General features: G+C 40.4%; 1 protein-coding gene across 1 annotated transcript in view; it reads left to right on the top strand.

Moving 5' to 3' along the window:
- The window catches only part of ENTREP2 (endosomal transmembrane epsin interactor 2), an 81,612-nt gene that overhangs the window by 63,904 nt on the left and 1,407 nt on the right, over positions 1-16,301 (top strand). Inside the window, exons 6-10 of the mRNA XM_058811613.1 lie at positions 6,835-6,995; positions 7,597-7,732; positions 10,837-10,912; positions 11,577-12,170; positions 16,046-16,120. Of these exons, the coding sequence (XP_058667596.1) occupies positions 6,835-6,995; positions 7,597-7,732; positions 10,837-10,912; positions 11,577-12,170; positions 16,046-16,120 (1,042 nt within the window). The remainder of the gene's footprint in view (positions 1-6,834; positions 6,996-7,596; positions 7,733-10,836; positions 10,913-11,576; positions 12,171-16,045; positions 16,121-16,301) is intronic.

Here is a 16,301-nt window from a genome sequence, read left to right as displayed (position 1 = left end):
CAAGAAGAGGCAATAGGGAACAGCCTCCTTGGATGTCATTAGGTTATCATTAGCGCAATCAGTTCTGTGATTCCTGTGCTGTGTTCTTGTCTCAGAAATTAATCCATTGGAATGGTAATTTTTGCAAATTCAAAGAATTCCAATTTATTGCTTAGCAACATAAGGCAGGTGTAACAGTCTCAAGAAAATTTGCAGCAATGATTCTGTGATTTTGTGCTTTGTTGATGACTTTTGCATACAGCAAGTGTCTTGATTCCTACAGGCAAGCTGATGTATTTTACTGGAAACTGCTGTCTTCTGACATCCCAGCCTTCAGGAAAAACATCCTAAAAACACAAACACAAGCTGTCCAGTAGTAAGCACAGTTTAAATTTTCCAGTGAATATGAAGAAATGTTTTTTGGTTTAAAAACAGTCCTACCCAACAAATATTTTATTTCATGTGCTAACGGAAAAAATACAGCAAAATACTTCCAAGTAGTTTTATTACTTTATATTTTATTATATATTTTTTCTGGATTGTTCCTTGTTTGAGTTAACTGTTTTAGAAAGTACCCCAAAATTTTCATTTCACTTTAGCCTTTCTCACTGTGCTAAGTATGTGCATTTGCCCATGCAAAGAAGCCCTACCAATTGTACTAAAGCTGCAAGAGAAAGTGAGACCATGGCTAAAGATTGAAAAGGCATTTGTTGTGTTTCACTAGAGAGTTTAAGGCTGCACTCCATTACAGGGCTTCCCAGAATTGTTCTTTCTATGTGCACACCCCTCCAGGAAATAAATGTGAATCAAATCGGATCAGATCAAGGCTCTGTAATGTGAAGAAACCGCTCTTAATAACCAAACTGTCACTTCCATGATATTTCATTTGTTGCCTGAGGCAGTTTCAGTTTGCATCTTGTCTGATGAATGGCTGCTGTGAAAATGCACCCTGTTTTCTTCCAAAGGTAGCTGCCTGGATTAAAATAAGAAATACAAAATATTACAGCCACTGTGGCCAGGATAAAGCATTAATTACACCTATTCCAGTTCTCCTTCCACTCCTGATATGTTTATACACTTCTTATCCTAGAAGTGCTGGCACTGATATCAATGAGCGTGTTCTGATTTTATCACCATCACTGTTACTAGCTGTTCATGTTGTGTGATACCTAAAACCATCTGTTATTTTGTAAAGAAAATAAGGTAACGATGACACATGCAAGCTGTAATGTTTAATTACTGTTTTCATCAGTCCTAGTGATAATTCAGCATGTCATTATCTTAATAGGCTGTAGTTAATATTTCTACTCAAACACCTCACAGAAAGCATCTCTCTATGGGTAAAATTTTGCTGGCATTGTTTAACCCCCATATTCTGGTGAAATAGTAATAAAAACCTGTAGAGTGAAGCTTAAGTGAGAATTGATCTTACATTATAACTTATAACTTTTAATTTAATCTAATCAAAGCTTAAATAATCCTTTTTTGGGCACAAAGCTCACTTAAGGTAGTGTAAAACCCAGATGACATTCACTTTAGAAGTATGCATTGGGGATGATGTACATCCATAGAAAAATCCTAAATGTAAATATGGTTGCATAAATACTCCCCTCACACCCACCATAAATGCACACCTTAGGTCAGGAAATCTGACATTTTTAACAAATGTACAATTTTTCATCAAACACTTTATTGGTAGAATAGGAATATTTAATATTTAAGACTAAAATATGGTAAGTACTTCAAAAAAGATATGACAGAGCAATGCCCATGAGGCTCCTGTGATGGTTCTAGGAACAGCAACTGGAAACAACTGAGCAGAAAAATCTGAATGCATTTTCCTTATCAAAATATTTTCTGTCTCATAATTTCCCTTTAAGATCAGGGACAAATTAGAAGAGTCAACCATAATCCTTCTGTTCTTATAGACAATTAGAGTCTACATTTTCCTTCAGCAGATACTGATTCCAGTGTTTTAGCAAAGGAAAACAGTAACCTGTCCAGGAGGACAGCTAATTGAAGACAGAATTGTAGACCCGAGCGTATTGCACAGAACTTTCATTCAGGATAACATGCCAGTATTTAATTATATGCAATTAGAAATTTCTATTTCCCATTCTCAAAAATCAGCAGATTTTTATAAATGACTGAAATGAGAATAATGAACTCTGGAGTCTCCAAAGGATTGATTTTGGAGTTATACAGTGCATGTAATAAATGTGATATGAAGACAGAGGTAATTACATGCAGATACAGGAAGAACTCAGATAAGTTTCCCTTGGAGCACCAGGCATGCACTGATACAAGGCACTTGTGGTTGATAAGCTGTAATTGCTGAGCAGTGGCTCCCAGCAGTGGCATTTCCATGGGGTCAGTGGTGCTGGGCAGGGTGTGCAGAGCACAGAATCTCTTTGCTGATGTTCAGTGGGCAGGTCCCACAGCTGGAGTCCTGGTGCAGAGCTGTCAGTCTGACGTGCCCTGGGCAGAAGGATGGACCACATGAGGACAGTTCCAATAGAGAATTATATTGACAGGTCTTACCTGCTCTTTCTTCAGTTCCTTAACTGGGTCTCCTCCATCAGGTTTTACCTCAGTGTACTCAGAATATCCAGAACATGGATAATACCTTCTGATCACTTCAGTGACCGACTTACGGACAGCCTTTCAGTGAAGAGCTGGAAAATCGATCTGACAAAAAGAGAATGAGTTTTACGATTTTACACATGTCTATGTAATGGTGTTTATTCCACCTGGAAAAGTCAAACACTGAGAGATGTGTTATTCTTCACTGGGCAGGGATGGCTGATGTGTCTGGCTGCAGGCTGGGAGCTGGCAGAGGTCACTGGTGTCCAGCCCCATTGTTGGCTGTGTGGAATTTTCAGTACTGTGGCAATGAACCCGTGAGCATAACTGCATTTTCAAAAACTTTTACCTCTTCTGGAAGAGGGGTACTTCTAGCATTTGTGCTTCTAATTCTCTGCTTCCTAACAACTTGCTAATGCTGCCATGGCAAACTTCTGTATTGAATGCAGGTCCAACAGTGGGTTTACAGGATTTTACAGCTTTCCTGTTTACCCTGCTGCAACCAGGCAGAGAGAATGTTTTACTCTTCCCTCATAGCTGCAGACAAAATAAGTAGTGCTCACTATGAGGGCTGTTTAAATCAGGCTGTTCCACTCTGTCCAAGTCAGACATGCCCAATGAGAGCACACTGAGTTCTGTGGTCAGTGTGTGCTCTGTTCCACATTGCTTTGGCACAAGCACTGGGCTGTGTGATGCCCTTACAGTACCAGACACGTTTCACACACTAAAGTAAGGCTAAGGATGAGGAAATACCTGTCTGTGTGAGTGTAATAGTCTGAATGCCAAGCTTCAAACATAAGATCAGCTGTTTCCTAAAAGACCATGAATTCCAGATCTGTTTCATTGCCTGTCAGATTTCTGAAAGCTCCCAGCATCCAACAGCTCCAGGAGGGTAACAGAAATGGTTGAGTCTTCTGGATTTCCACAGCCACGGGCTTTCTATTTCTTTCCAGTAAATATGTTTCAAGTACCTGTTGATAGCTATAAATTTTTGCTAAGCTTTTAATGCAGTTGGATATTTAGCATTTACCAGAAATGCTATATGCTGTTGATCTTTGTCTGCAAACATTTTCTATCCGTAGCTTCTGCAGTGGCCATCAGTTCAATCCCAAGGCTGGCTGGGAGTCCCACTGTGTGAGCTGCAGTTTTTGACATGATATTGAGTGCAATTTGATCCTGTTTATCCTGATCACTGAACAGCCACCCCCATTTTCTGCTTGGCAGTTCTTGTTGTTGTCTGTCCTGTTTGCCATCAGTATCTGGAGACTGATTATTTGATAACAGCTGTCTTCTAATACCAGAAATGTGTGTTTCTGTCTGAAAGTATTTGTCAGTTTTTGCAGCTTTCTCAGCTCTGCATTTTATTACTGTCTTTTTTAACCTATGAAATTTGTATTAAGCTTTGCTGAAACCCTGCCAGACTTCACTATTTGAGAGTAACTCTTGAAGATATTTAAAATACATTTTCCTGTAGAAAGAATGAGCTTTTGCAGACTAGCAGAGATCAGTAGACAACATAGAGTGGAATAAAATATGACTTAATTCCCACTTACTAGCTTTCAGTTGTTTTCTCAAGGATGTCTGTTCTTTGTGGTAATCCCTTATATTTGCTATTGTTTCATTTCCTGCTAGTTTCCCTCTTACAGCCTTTTTCACTTTAATTTCTGTGCCTTCCAGCAGGATGATATCACACAGGTAAAGTGTTGTTTATAAACACCCCAAACATGTGTATTTCCATGTCCATCCTGCCGCTCGTTGTCAAGTGTCGGTCACAGTTCGTGCCCATGGTTTGTATGGCCAGACCTTGAAAGGGATGCAGAGAATTCTGCTGTTCAGCTGAGCTGCATCCAAGCATCAGATCTTTTCCTCCTGGAGCCACAGCCCCTTCTGCCCTGTGTGAAACCTCTCCCTTCTGTCGTGTCCCACACAGTGTGTGCTGGTGGTTCACCTGCTGTGCAATGCCCTGTGTTTGCCTGCCCCATTCTGACAGGGGTGAGGGGATCCAGCTCCAGGGAACTCCAGCACTGAGGGAACAGAGCTGCAAGTTCTCTGGTGCAAACCAAAGCTTGGGGTCCATGGCAGCATGGAAACAGTCTGGGAGAAGGTCAAGGGAGTTGTAAATTAAAATGGTTTTGTTTCCAGATTGTAAAAATGACCCCAATTATCAACTGTTTTAGTAAGATGAGGGCAGTCCTGAGTCTGGTGGAGTCAAATACTGTACAAAAGATGACCCAGCATACGCAGATATTTGTTTTCATTATGACAAATGTTTACAGGTTTTAGGTAATTATGTTGATGTTTGTCTTGCTTCCTGTTTTCCTAAAAGATTCTTCCATGTATTTGAGATGGTAACAGACCGATGATTGCTTAGGGCAGAAGTCTGGAGTTTAATGGTTGGCATTCATGTTAGGTTACTCTTTAGGAAATGGCTGTTGAAAGATCAGATGAGTTTAGACCAAATGACTGCAAGAAAGTTGTGGGGTTTTTGGTTTTTTTCCCTGTAAGCCAAACAGAGAAATGTCTGATAGTACTTGGTGTGGCAGCTTCCCAACTCGCATGGAGGACGAAAGAGCATCAGACATTTCACGTAACAAAGAGTAAATCAAACTCATGCCATGTCTCTGTTTCTCTGCTGTACCATGAGAGAATGCAACGGCTGGAAGTCCTTGGTTGGCTGTAGGATGTAAGGAAATAACAAATTCTGCAGAGGAGGTTCTTTATTAATAGTTATGTGTGGAAATATCTCTGGAGAGCCCAGCAGCCAATACTTCATTTGACAAACAGGTGGTACTGGTCCTCCTGACCCTCTGCTGTGCTGTGTTATCACAGCTCTGACCTTTCAAACAACATACATAGAGGGAGTGTAATAAAACTGAGATGTAACTCAAGCTTTAAAACGCAAAAGACCAGTGTAATATCTGTGATGTGTTAAATTCAGCAGAACTACACCAAGTTAAATTTCAAAAAGTGATAAATATAGAACTGTGATATTAAAAATGAAGGTAATTTACTTTGTATTTGCTGGATCTCCTAAGCATAAACATTTTGCCTTTTATTTTACTTCTTCCCAAATCTTTATCATGGATTTAAACAAAAAACAATGTAATGAGCCTACAGTACCATAACATAGGAGGTCTTGTTCCAGCCCAAAAAAGAAATGTGCCTTCAGCAGAAGTTCTTAGCAGGCTTGTTTTAGAAGGTAGGAGCTAAAGATAAGTAATTTACTGATCCAAGAAAAGTGATATGAGAGCAGAAGCTTGCCTGGAGAAGAAAACATTCTGTGGTTTTGGATTGTCTTTTAGTCCCCCTTTGATCCATGGGGACCAAATAGAGCCAGGTGTGGGTTGTGGGATCTTCAGGATAGTTCATATTTGATCTTGGATTAGTTCAGGCCTTTCCCAGAACACTTCTGATTGTTCCTGATATCAATGGTGTTGGAATGGCTTCTTTAGATCCCTGCTCTCCTGGAAGCTGATGAGGTCTCTGTCACAAAAGTTGATGTGCTTCTCAATATTATTACTTTTTATTGTGCAGTGTAGTTATTTGCTTTTGGGTTTTGAGATGTGTATATGGAATAAATGCTTTTCTTACTTTCATACCAGTGCTTATAAGCTTTATACCACATTTAAGTGTGCAGTGTCTGTATCACCAAACCACAAACAGCTATTAAGAATATTTCATTTTACAAGAATAATAAAGAATAGCTATAAACAGCCCCTTCATTGGAAGTGAAAAATGGGTGGGATATTTCCAGTTGTTTTATTCAAAATACAATGTCTATATAGTAGCCTGTTTCTAGGTAGCTTTATTTGGGGTTGTTTTGGGGGTTGGTATTGTGATTTTTTTTTTTCTCCGCAAGTGCAAGGCAGTTCAGATTGGAAACAAAAACATGCAAATATTTATTTTAGCAGTTATATCTATTTTTCATCAGTTATTAAAATAGAATTGATTATGTGGGGCTACAATAAAACAATATTCAATGTAGAAATATTTCTTGAAAAGCCATTAAATTGTAAATGTCTGTGTCCTGCATCCCCAGACTGACCGACCTGGAGGCCCACAGCCTCTCTGCCTTTAGTAAAACCTTGTGCTGTATTTTGGCAATCTGATCACAAGTATTCTTATGCTCCCAGAAGTGCCTTTTTCATTTCAGCTTGGGTATTAATGAATTTGATATTGGTCAGGGTTGCTAATATTGACCTTTTATTAAAATTGTTGATATTGGTGATGATGTTTCTACCATCTGAAGGAACTTTACCTGTTCATTTCCAGTTTCTGCCACAGAGGCCACATTCTGCCAATCCTGACTGCATGACTCCACATGGGACTGTCCTGCACCAGACCTTGGATTTTGATGAGTTCATCCCACCAATCCCCCCCCCTCCCTACTACCCACCAGAGTACACCTGCACGCCCGTGGGGGAGGCACAGAGGTGATGCCCTGCCCTGCCCTGCCCTTGCACTGGGCCTGAGCTCTGGGCCTGCAGCTCTTTCCAAGAACACAAACCCAAATCATCTCCTTCACTTACATTGGGCTCTTCTTTGCCAGACAGATTGCATATGTTTCTTTGCAAACTTGTTAGGTTACATCTGGAAATATTTGTGTTAAAGCATTTCTGCAATAGAGAAATGACTGACCTTAACTAAGACAAGGATAACAATATCTGAGCTTTGAGCAAAGGTCCCTTTGCAAGCGATCCTTTCACAGTTAACATTATACATTTAAAGTTGAGTCTGAAATTTAATTTTTAAAGGAAATTATTGCAATTAATGTGTATTAATTTGGACCAGTTGAGGATGTTTATGATGGCAAAGCAGGCTGGTAAAGATGGCTGGCATCCTAAATAAAAAACAGTTGTTAAAGCTACCCTGTGAACCAGGGCTTCATTTTGGATGCCTTGTCTAATAAATTTCTTGAATGTAATTCTTTGTACTGCATTGGCTTTGAATTCAGAAAAGTATTTACATCACTGTGGTATAGGTAATAAATCAATGCCATTTCTTAATTGTTTGCTTGTTTATGGTTTTTTGTAGAAGTCTCCATTTGGACTTCCCTCATTCCCCATTTGGTGCTCTATATGAAGTAACCATTAATAGCCCAGGAATGCTGTATCCAAGTGAGCTGCCCCCTCCTTATGAGGCAGTGATTGGAGAGATGCCTGCCAGACAGGTGAGGAAAACCAAAGGAAATTCGTTATGTGGTCTTCACATTTTCATGGTGCAAAATAATTCTAGATAAACTTTTAAGAACAATCATTAGAAAATACTTTTATTCTTTAAAAACATTTTCCAGACCATTTTCTTTATAAGGGTTTAGCTAACAAATGTTACTTCCTATGCAGCAGCAGTGAGTAGTTCTCTATTGCTTAACCTTCTGATTGTTGCAGTTTGTAGTCATCAGCTTCTGCTGTTGTGTGGCAAGAAACTGCTACTCCTGAGAGTGCAGAACAGGTTTCAGCATCTTGCCTGTTCACCTCTGGCCACCTGAGCTCCAGAGCTGCTTGTTCTAATCACCAGAAGATGAGTGGTGACTTCATTTCTGATAGTGATAGTAATGTGGTTTCTTACCAGGAGTGAGTGCATATGAGCTTGGTGGTTGCTGTTCAGAGCTTGTGACAGGCTCTGTTCTCAGCACTGCAGCTCACTGGCAGCGAGAACCAAAGCCTGCAGTGACAGCCACAGATTTTTCTTGACAACAAAAGCCTGCTTGTATTTTTTGCAATTAGTGTCCCAGCTGAGCTAAGACAGTTTTGGGTCTACAATAAGAACAAAATGGAGACCTGAGTCCTTACATGCTGCAAATGCTCCCATAGAGCACAATACAGTAGGAACTGAAATAATGAGATTTATAAATCCCTCAAAGGCAGACTTGGCAATGGAAATCATGTCAGGGATTTAGCTACAAAAGTGCTTCTGGGAACCATTATGTAATAATGTCATAATTGTAAAACCTTTTACTGTGCATCAAGCAATAGGTTTTATTTGTTTTTAAATGGATTGAGGTCCTTAGAATTTTATTAAATTGTACCAAATTGGACTCGGTATTTCATGCGTTTTATAGGCAACAAGTGTCAGTGCTAATTTAAGTGGTTGCATCCATGTAAAAATTGCTGTTGTCATCTGTACTGATTAGCAATTCCCATTTCATGACTATAAAAAAAGTGGTTTTCAGTGTTTTCCATGCAGAGTATTGACTGGGATATAGAAAAGATAAGAAAAAACAGATCAGGATTCTGGGTGAACCGAATCAATTACAGTGTTTTATAAGGTTTTCTAACCTGTAGGCTCTGCAGGCTTGTTAAAAGCACAGGTTTTCTTCCTTTTTTCCATTGATGGCTTAGTGACTGTCTGAGGATGTGGAATTCAATAAGGTTTTGTTACCCTTGGCTGTGCAGGAGCCTGCATGAAACCATGTGCTGTTCCTGTGTGAACCCAAACTCTGACCTGGCTTCAACATCACAGTGCTACCTGCTACAATTCAAACCCTGGTTCTCCTTCCCCCAGGAAAGAGAGTTAATCAATTCCAAATGCACAGAAAATACATTCAGCAATTATTCAGAGACAATGCAGAGTGTCAATAAATGTTTCAGCACAATCTTCCACAGATGTTTTCCAGTCAGTGATTAAGAAATTAAGTCAGTGATTATGAAAGTGCCTAGATTAGGAATTTATGAAAGCCCCTAGAATCCCTAGATTTTTAAAAAGAAACAAACACCACTAAAACATTACACCACTTCTTCCAAAAGGCAGTCAGTCTGAATTCTCTACAACAACAAAGAGCATTTGTGAACATTTCTTACTTTTCTAGTTGGTTCCCAGAACTTCCACAGTTAGGTCCCAGGAACAATCTGTGACTTCAAGTGACACCACATTTTACTTTTTACCACAGATGTGATACTCTGCTACAATCAAGAAAGATCCATTAAGAAATTTCCAGGGGAATTGTTTAAAAATTTCACTTTTGAAATTTTTGAGTGATTTCACATTTGCTTCCCAGTCCTCTATCCATCCATCTCTTGCTGAGTTAAAGTATTTCTGGTACTGTTCTTTGCTTGGAGTTGTATTCGCTAAACTTGAAATAATTTTTAAAAACAAAATTTGTATCAAAAGAAGTTTTCTGGTCACTGGATCATAGAGAGAGAGAGAGCTAGAGAGAGATAAAGAAAGAAAACAGTGAGCACAGTAAGTTATGCACAAATATATGTGCTTTAATCTACACTGGCTTGTGAAATGGAAGCTCTTGCCCTAATAGCTTCAGACTAATTGTGTCACATCCAATTTTTTAGGCCAGACACAGATTAAGTGCTTGACAGAAAGGTTTGCACAGAGGTGACTGATGCTGATTTCTAGACTGTCACCAACCCTAATAAGCTCTACTAGTTAATTGTGGCCCTACAGACAGAAGTAGATATGATGCGTTGTGCTCAAGATGGTATCAGTTTCATTCCTTTCAAACTTTTTGTATTTTTTCTCTTTTTATTTTTGTTACCAGCTAGTTATTGGAATCATTTTTTGATTATGACATTTCCAAAGAACTGCAAAAAATCTATCAATATTGGTAATAAGGTCCAATCCAAAGTCTAATCAAATCAGTAGAAAGAAAATTTCCTAAATTTCAGGTATTTATGGATTCAGTATTTCCAGCAGGAATGAGTCTATATTTTGTTCACATGATTCTCAAAAGTGAAGGGAAGTTACCCCCTTAGATCCCCCCCTCAGAAAAAAGGTGAGTGGTAATAAATTCTGTGTCCATGGAGCAACCTCCACCAGGCTGGAGAGCACCTGGGTGGCAATGATGTTAAAGGGCTTCAAAACACATTAACAGGTAACATCCTCACAAATAACTAAGTGAAAATACTGCTCTTGTGCTTGCTTTTGTGGTTTCTGGTTTTCTCTCTCCTATTTTAGGGTGATGTGGTGAACAAAAAATCAAGCACAATATGAGAAAAGTAGACTGTAGAAAGAGAGATTGCTTTTACTCAACTCAGATATTAAGTTTAGTAGTGTGAGCCTGCAGCCCCAAGTGCCTGTGAATTCAAGATGAATTTACCTTGTAGATTCAGGAAAAATGTAAAATTGCATTGAGCTTGTGTCTTTGCCTAGCATTTGCTCCTGACCCAGAGATGTAAAATACTTTAAATAGCTTTCAGTCTGAATAGCAGCTCATATGAAAGTGCCTCAGCATTGTCAGGTGCGTCCTTCAGATCCTGAGCACTGCACTTTGCTTGGTGAGCTGCAGGTCAATGATCTCTTTCATTCCAAATGTTCATTTAGGTCACTGGTGCTGCTCAGCAAGTGTCTGAACCGAGCCTGGGGGAGAGGAACACGACCCCGGACTTCAGCACCCAAGGTGATCCTGGCTTTGCGTTTGTCTCCTTAGAGAGGGAAGTGGGAGCTTTGAGCACACTTTCTCTTCTCTTCTGCCCTTCCTAGTGGTGAAGGAATCATTTGCTTTCAGTTATTCATGGCAAGAAGGACCTTGTCACAGTCAGAGGCTGGGGCTGCAAGTGCAGAGCAGAGTTTTGCTAGACAGAGCTCTAGTCAAGCCCTTTGAGGTGGATCTGGGGACTGTTGTTTCTCTTCCAAGAGTTCTGCACATTCCTTGCAGCTTGTGTCTCATTGTCAGCAGCCATGGGGGCTTCCTGACCCTCACACTCCTCTTCCAAAGAGTAATTTCCTCCATGGCTTCCAGGAGCTGAATTGGAAGCTTGCTGCCTGAAGCACAGATGTTGGGGATGCAAGTAGATGAGGACAATATAGGGCCTGTTCATTTAAAGTTCAAAAGTCAGTATCAAGAACAGCACAAAAATGTCTTTGCTGAAGAACACTAGAAAGAAGTAAATTACTTCAATGTTTTTTACTTTGGCATTCTTCATCTGAGAGCTTTTGAGTTCTTATTGATAAAAGAACTTGAAGATTGCTCAATTTAAGTCAATCTACAGAATATGGGGAGGGAGAAGATTGGGAGGGCAGGCAAGAAGTTTGTATTTTTCTCTGAATCTCTTGTTTTGCAGTTTCTGTGGAGAGCACCTCTTTGATGGTCTCTGAGGCTGTTGATGTCCCAGACCGTAGCTACTCCTCTGAAGATTTTTGTTCGCTGGAAGTTCAAGGATCTCTCCAGTCTGCAGATCTTTCTCCCTACTGCATAACCCCCAAGGGGGCTGCAGAGCAGAGCTGCAGTGCCCTGGATTGCCACCCTCGCTGCAGGTGTCACAGAACTCGCTCTGAGGGCTTTCCTGAGGAGGGTGACAGCTCCCACAGCCCAGCCTCCACAGACACGTCCCAAGGACAGGAAAAGAGCTGTGCCCACGGCAGGTCCTTGGACTGTTCCTCAGGGAATTACAGCCCCTCAGAACGAGAACTGCAGAGTTCTGCTCAAGAGAGCAGTGCCACGCCGCCTTTGAAGCAGAAGAAAACCTGCTGTGTGGACTGTCACCAGCCTCCTGCCACTTTGCAGACCTCTCCCTGTTCTGGGCCAGCGAACACTTCAGCAGGTGGCCCCGAGGCTGCTGTCCAGCAGCAGCAGCAGCAGCACCTCAGCAAGCCCCCAGCCCCAGCCATCGTCCGCTCCAGCAGTGCCCCCGTGTCCTGCTCCTCTGCCACCGAAGGTAGGTGTGGGACACAGGGCAGCAAAGCACTGGGATTGATTGGTGCAGCAACTGGTGCTGCTGGAAATTCCATGCAGTGTTCCTAAGAGGGTTGTCTTAGGTGTGAAAGCTTTAGCTCCTTGCATATTTCCTAAATTTGTAAAAATTTAAGAATGGAAATGGAAAAATTGACAGAGTGAAAATAATTTTGGCTTTTCTAAATTTCACCATTCTTTCTGCACTGCTCAGAAAACCATGTGTTGAGTAGCTTTTCCCACCTCTCTATTACTGTTCTACTGAGAGGCTAAACTGAGAAGTGCAATGGCAGCTGGGCTTTATTTAGGAGACTCCTCCTGGAGCTGTCACGCCTGTTGTACATCAGGATGTGATTCGTCAAGGTGACACTGACATTGGCAGTATTGGGGCATGTCACAGGCAGCCACTGTGACCAGTGGCAGCTCAGGGGTGTATGGTGAAAAGTTTTGAAGGACAAAGAAATGAACATGAGGCACATGACAAGATGATAAAGGAAAAGGAAAGCTTTTGGCTGTCGTGGATAAGTGTCTTCTGCTATGAATCTCCTTTTAGAAAAGTAGGGAGGAGGAGATGTTAGCTGAACAGTGTATCTTCATAAAAATATGCTTGTTAGTGAAAAAGAAAGGGTTGATTTAGTAGAGGATAGTAGCAGGAATGTGGAACTGTCTAAACCATTTGAAAGGGATCTAAGCTGTTTGGAGAGATTCAGAAGGGGAACCTGGAGAAGTGGCTTGAAAGTAAAGATTAAAAGCTTTTTACAATGTCGTGGGTTGTGCTGCTGCAAGATCTGTTCACCAGGCTTTGTAAGGGATCCAGAGGAAGAATTGTGTGACTAGCTCAGAGCAAAAGGAGACAAAATATTGAGATAACATGTTCCATTTAGGATGATGTTTTGGTTCTATTGCACTTCTTGCATCTTTATAATATCATTTCAGAGACTTCATACTTAGCTCAATAATTGAATGTCTTTTACCTTTAGAAATGTAGCCTCTCCATCTGAGCCAGGAAAAGTGAATCTTTAATCTAGAAGTCTGCATTTATTTTATGACATTTACTCTGCTAGGACATATGTGCAATGAAGCTGCCAGTAAGCAGACAGTAAGTAGGAATTTCTGAGTCCTTTCTGCTGCTGCAAGTCAAGAAGAACAAACCCTTTCTCTTCTGGATCGGGCTCTGCAGGGTTCCAGACCTCTGCTCCATGTGCTCATGGAGCAGTGTTGGCTGTGGGCAGCCGTGCCCCCGTGCTCCAGCTGGCTCTGGACACCTGGTGGGACAGATGCCCTCCTTTCCTTCTTAATGTGTCCTAAATACATTTATCTTCTCTTCTGCAAAAGTGGCATGGAGGGACACCAGTTGGGCATTACTGAGATTAACTGGGCTGAGCAAAGACTGGAGTGAAGAGGCAGAGAAAGTTCCAGGGATGCTGACACCCAGGGGAGGGGGAGCAAGAGCAGGGACTCGGAGGGGCTGGGTGCTGACCTACAGAGACACTTCCTATCAAATCCTTCAGGGAAGGATTGACTTGAGTCTCTAGATGTATTTCTTCATGCATCTGTTTGGCAAAATAGTTTGAAATATTTTACTCTGTGAAGGTTTACATTGCATCCCCTTCCTCTACTTTTTATTGAACCTGATTTGGAAATCATAGGTGGTTTAGAATGAGCCCAATTCTAGTAACACATTCTGGCTGTTTGTAGCAGCCCTGAAGCATATTTTTCCTAAACTGTGACAAACAGCTGAAGCCCTTTACAGTCTTTGTAAGTTTCAAAAGGCATTTGATCGGGATTTTTCATGACTGACTGTTGATATTCACTGCAGGCTTTTCAAATACACCTATGGGACTGAATAACAGGCAAAGATAAAGGGAACCAACTGAGCTCCCTCAACCAACACACAAGAAAAAGTGCTTTGGGTTTTTTCAGTAACATACAGCTACTTTTAAAAATTGTCCTGGAGTAAAAGAACTGGTCAAGTGGATGTGACTTTATGAAAGACAGATCTGTAACTACACATTGTTAATACTAATAACTGTGGATTTTGGAGAACTGAGGCTGGAGGAGCTTTAGCCATGTTCTCAAAGAGGAAAATACAGTGATCAGATTGTAGCTGGGGCTTGGGTTTTTCTTAAGACACTGCCTTTCTACTATAAGAAAAAATTACTAATTAATTTTCTGCCTCACCTCCAAGCCAACATGAAGAGGTTTAGAAGCACAACCTTGACATTTACTGTGTAGATTTTTGTGAAATGGATTTTGAATTGCACCGCCCATAATTTGGAACAGAAATTATTTGACATGGGGATGGTGCATATGTACAACAGGACAGTGACACAACAGCAATGAGATCTAATGACACCAGTCTTTCAGGCCCTAAAACAGAATTCATTTGCTTCAGGCACATCTTGACCTGATGGGGTGTCTATATGGTATAGTCAAATAATTCTCCAACTAAACCCTTTTAAGTAAACTTGTTTTTTTTTTTAATACCTGTCGTTCCTAGTGGAGAAATTATAAATGAAGGTTTAGTTTAATAGGTGCTTTTTTACTCATTGTGTACTCCCTGAAAAACATAAAAATGGTGAGTTCACATACCATTGTCAAACATGGTTCCCTCCTAAAAAAAATTACTTAAAAGTTAATAGTTTGCACATTTTTTCTGCCTTTTCCCTGTAAAGTTTGTCATGGCAAAGGCAGACAAAATCAACTCCTAGCACAGATGTTTATTACAATAAACTTCATTTATAATCAGCTATGATAGACCATGTGGCTGTACCAGTTAAGTGCCTGAGTGATTATTGTAGTGTTTGTGTTCCAGATAATTCAGGGTCATGTCCAGTAGTGTAGTTTTGACTTGGTGCAAGTACATTAAACTGTTTAGTAATGGATGGGAAGACACAACCTCTGAAGTGTCTCCTCTTAATAACCATGCCATGATTCATGTGCTACAGTACTTAAGCATAATAGAACAAATTAAAGACAGAATAGAAGCTGTCTCTCTTAATTTCTTACAGATTTGCTATGTTTTTAGCATCTTACATTTGTTTCCTTCATTTAATTATTCACTCTACCAGAGAGGATTATGCCAGCTTTTCATTATAAACTGTCCCTGGAGATATGGAAGAAAACCTCTCCTAAGCTACCTAGAAGTTCAAAACCATTTTCAGTCTTGGAAACAGATTAACAACCAAATGTGATGGTTTATTCCATCTTGTCAGAAATGAAAAAACTGCAGGTGGTAGTTACTGTACAGTGTGATCTCATCATTGTTGATCCTCATGCTGGAATCCCAGAAACCGTCATTAGATGGCATCCAAAGCTGTTTGTAGATGCTTCATAACCACTTGTTACTGATTGGCTCATCAGGTACCACCCTGCTCATCTACCCATTAATTTAAACAATGCTGTGTTACATTTGTACTGAAAATAATGATAATATATTTTTAAAAGGAGGAGAAATATTGAATAAAAATGCTGGTTTTGTTGAAATTAGAAGGATTAATCTTTCTCATTTTCCCCATTTTCCAATATAAACTCTGTCCACCCAGGAAATACAGAAAAGGTCTGAGGTCTGCCTCTATAGGGAGCTTGCCATAGTTTCAGCACTTAAAGATGAAATATTTAGGATTACAGAGGAAACCATAAAACATGAACTCTGTCTTCCTCTTTGTATCTGTGTAACAACTCATAAGGCATCTCTGGGTGTAGTAGCCTCTCTTTATGAATGGACATCTTGAAAACAGGATTTCCTTTGAGTAGTTTCATTCTGTAAAGGAGATAATAAAAGGTTCCAGTGTATTTTTCCTTGCTTTGGGGAGGACAGCAGGGGTTGACTTTGCTCTTTCTGTCTGCCTTTGGTTGAAGGTGATAATTGTGCCTGGACTTCTGTGTGCAGGCAGTGCCAACATGCAGGATTATCTCCAGCTACAGGAGAAACAGGTGAGAATTGGTTTCTAAAGCAGAGGATGGGTTTCCTTTTTTTTCTTTTAAAAATAATGAAAAGCTTCTGAGAGAGAAATGGGCTTTGAAAAATCTCAGGCAGAAAAGCCAGGTAACAGCATAAATGTATGGTGTACAATGCTGATGGAACCTGCCTTGAATGAAAGTAAATGTTTTGAAT

Source organism: Ammospiza caudacuta, chromosome 10 (genome assembly GCF_027887145.1).
Source record: "Ammospiza caudacuta isolate bAmmCau1 chromosome 10, bAmmCau1.pri, whole genome shotgun sequence".
Taxonomy (NCBI): domain Eukaryota; kingdom Metazoa; phylum Chordata; class Aves; order Passeriformes; family Passerellidae; genus Ammospiza; species Ammospiza caudacuta.
Note: the sequence above shows the minus strand (reverse complement) of the source record. Positions and strands in the feature narration are given on the sequence as shown.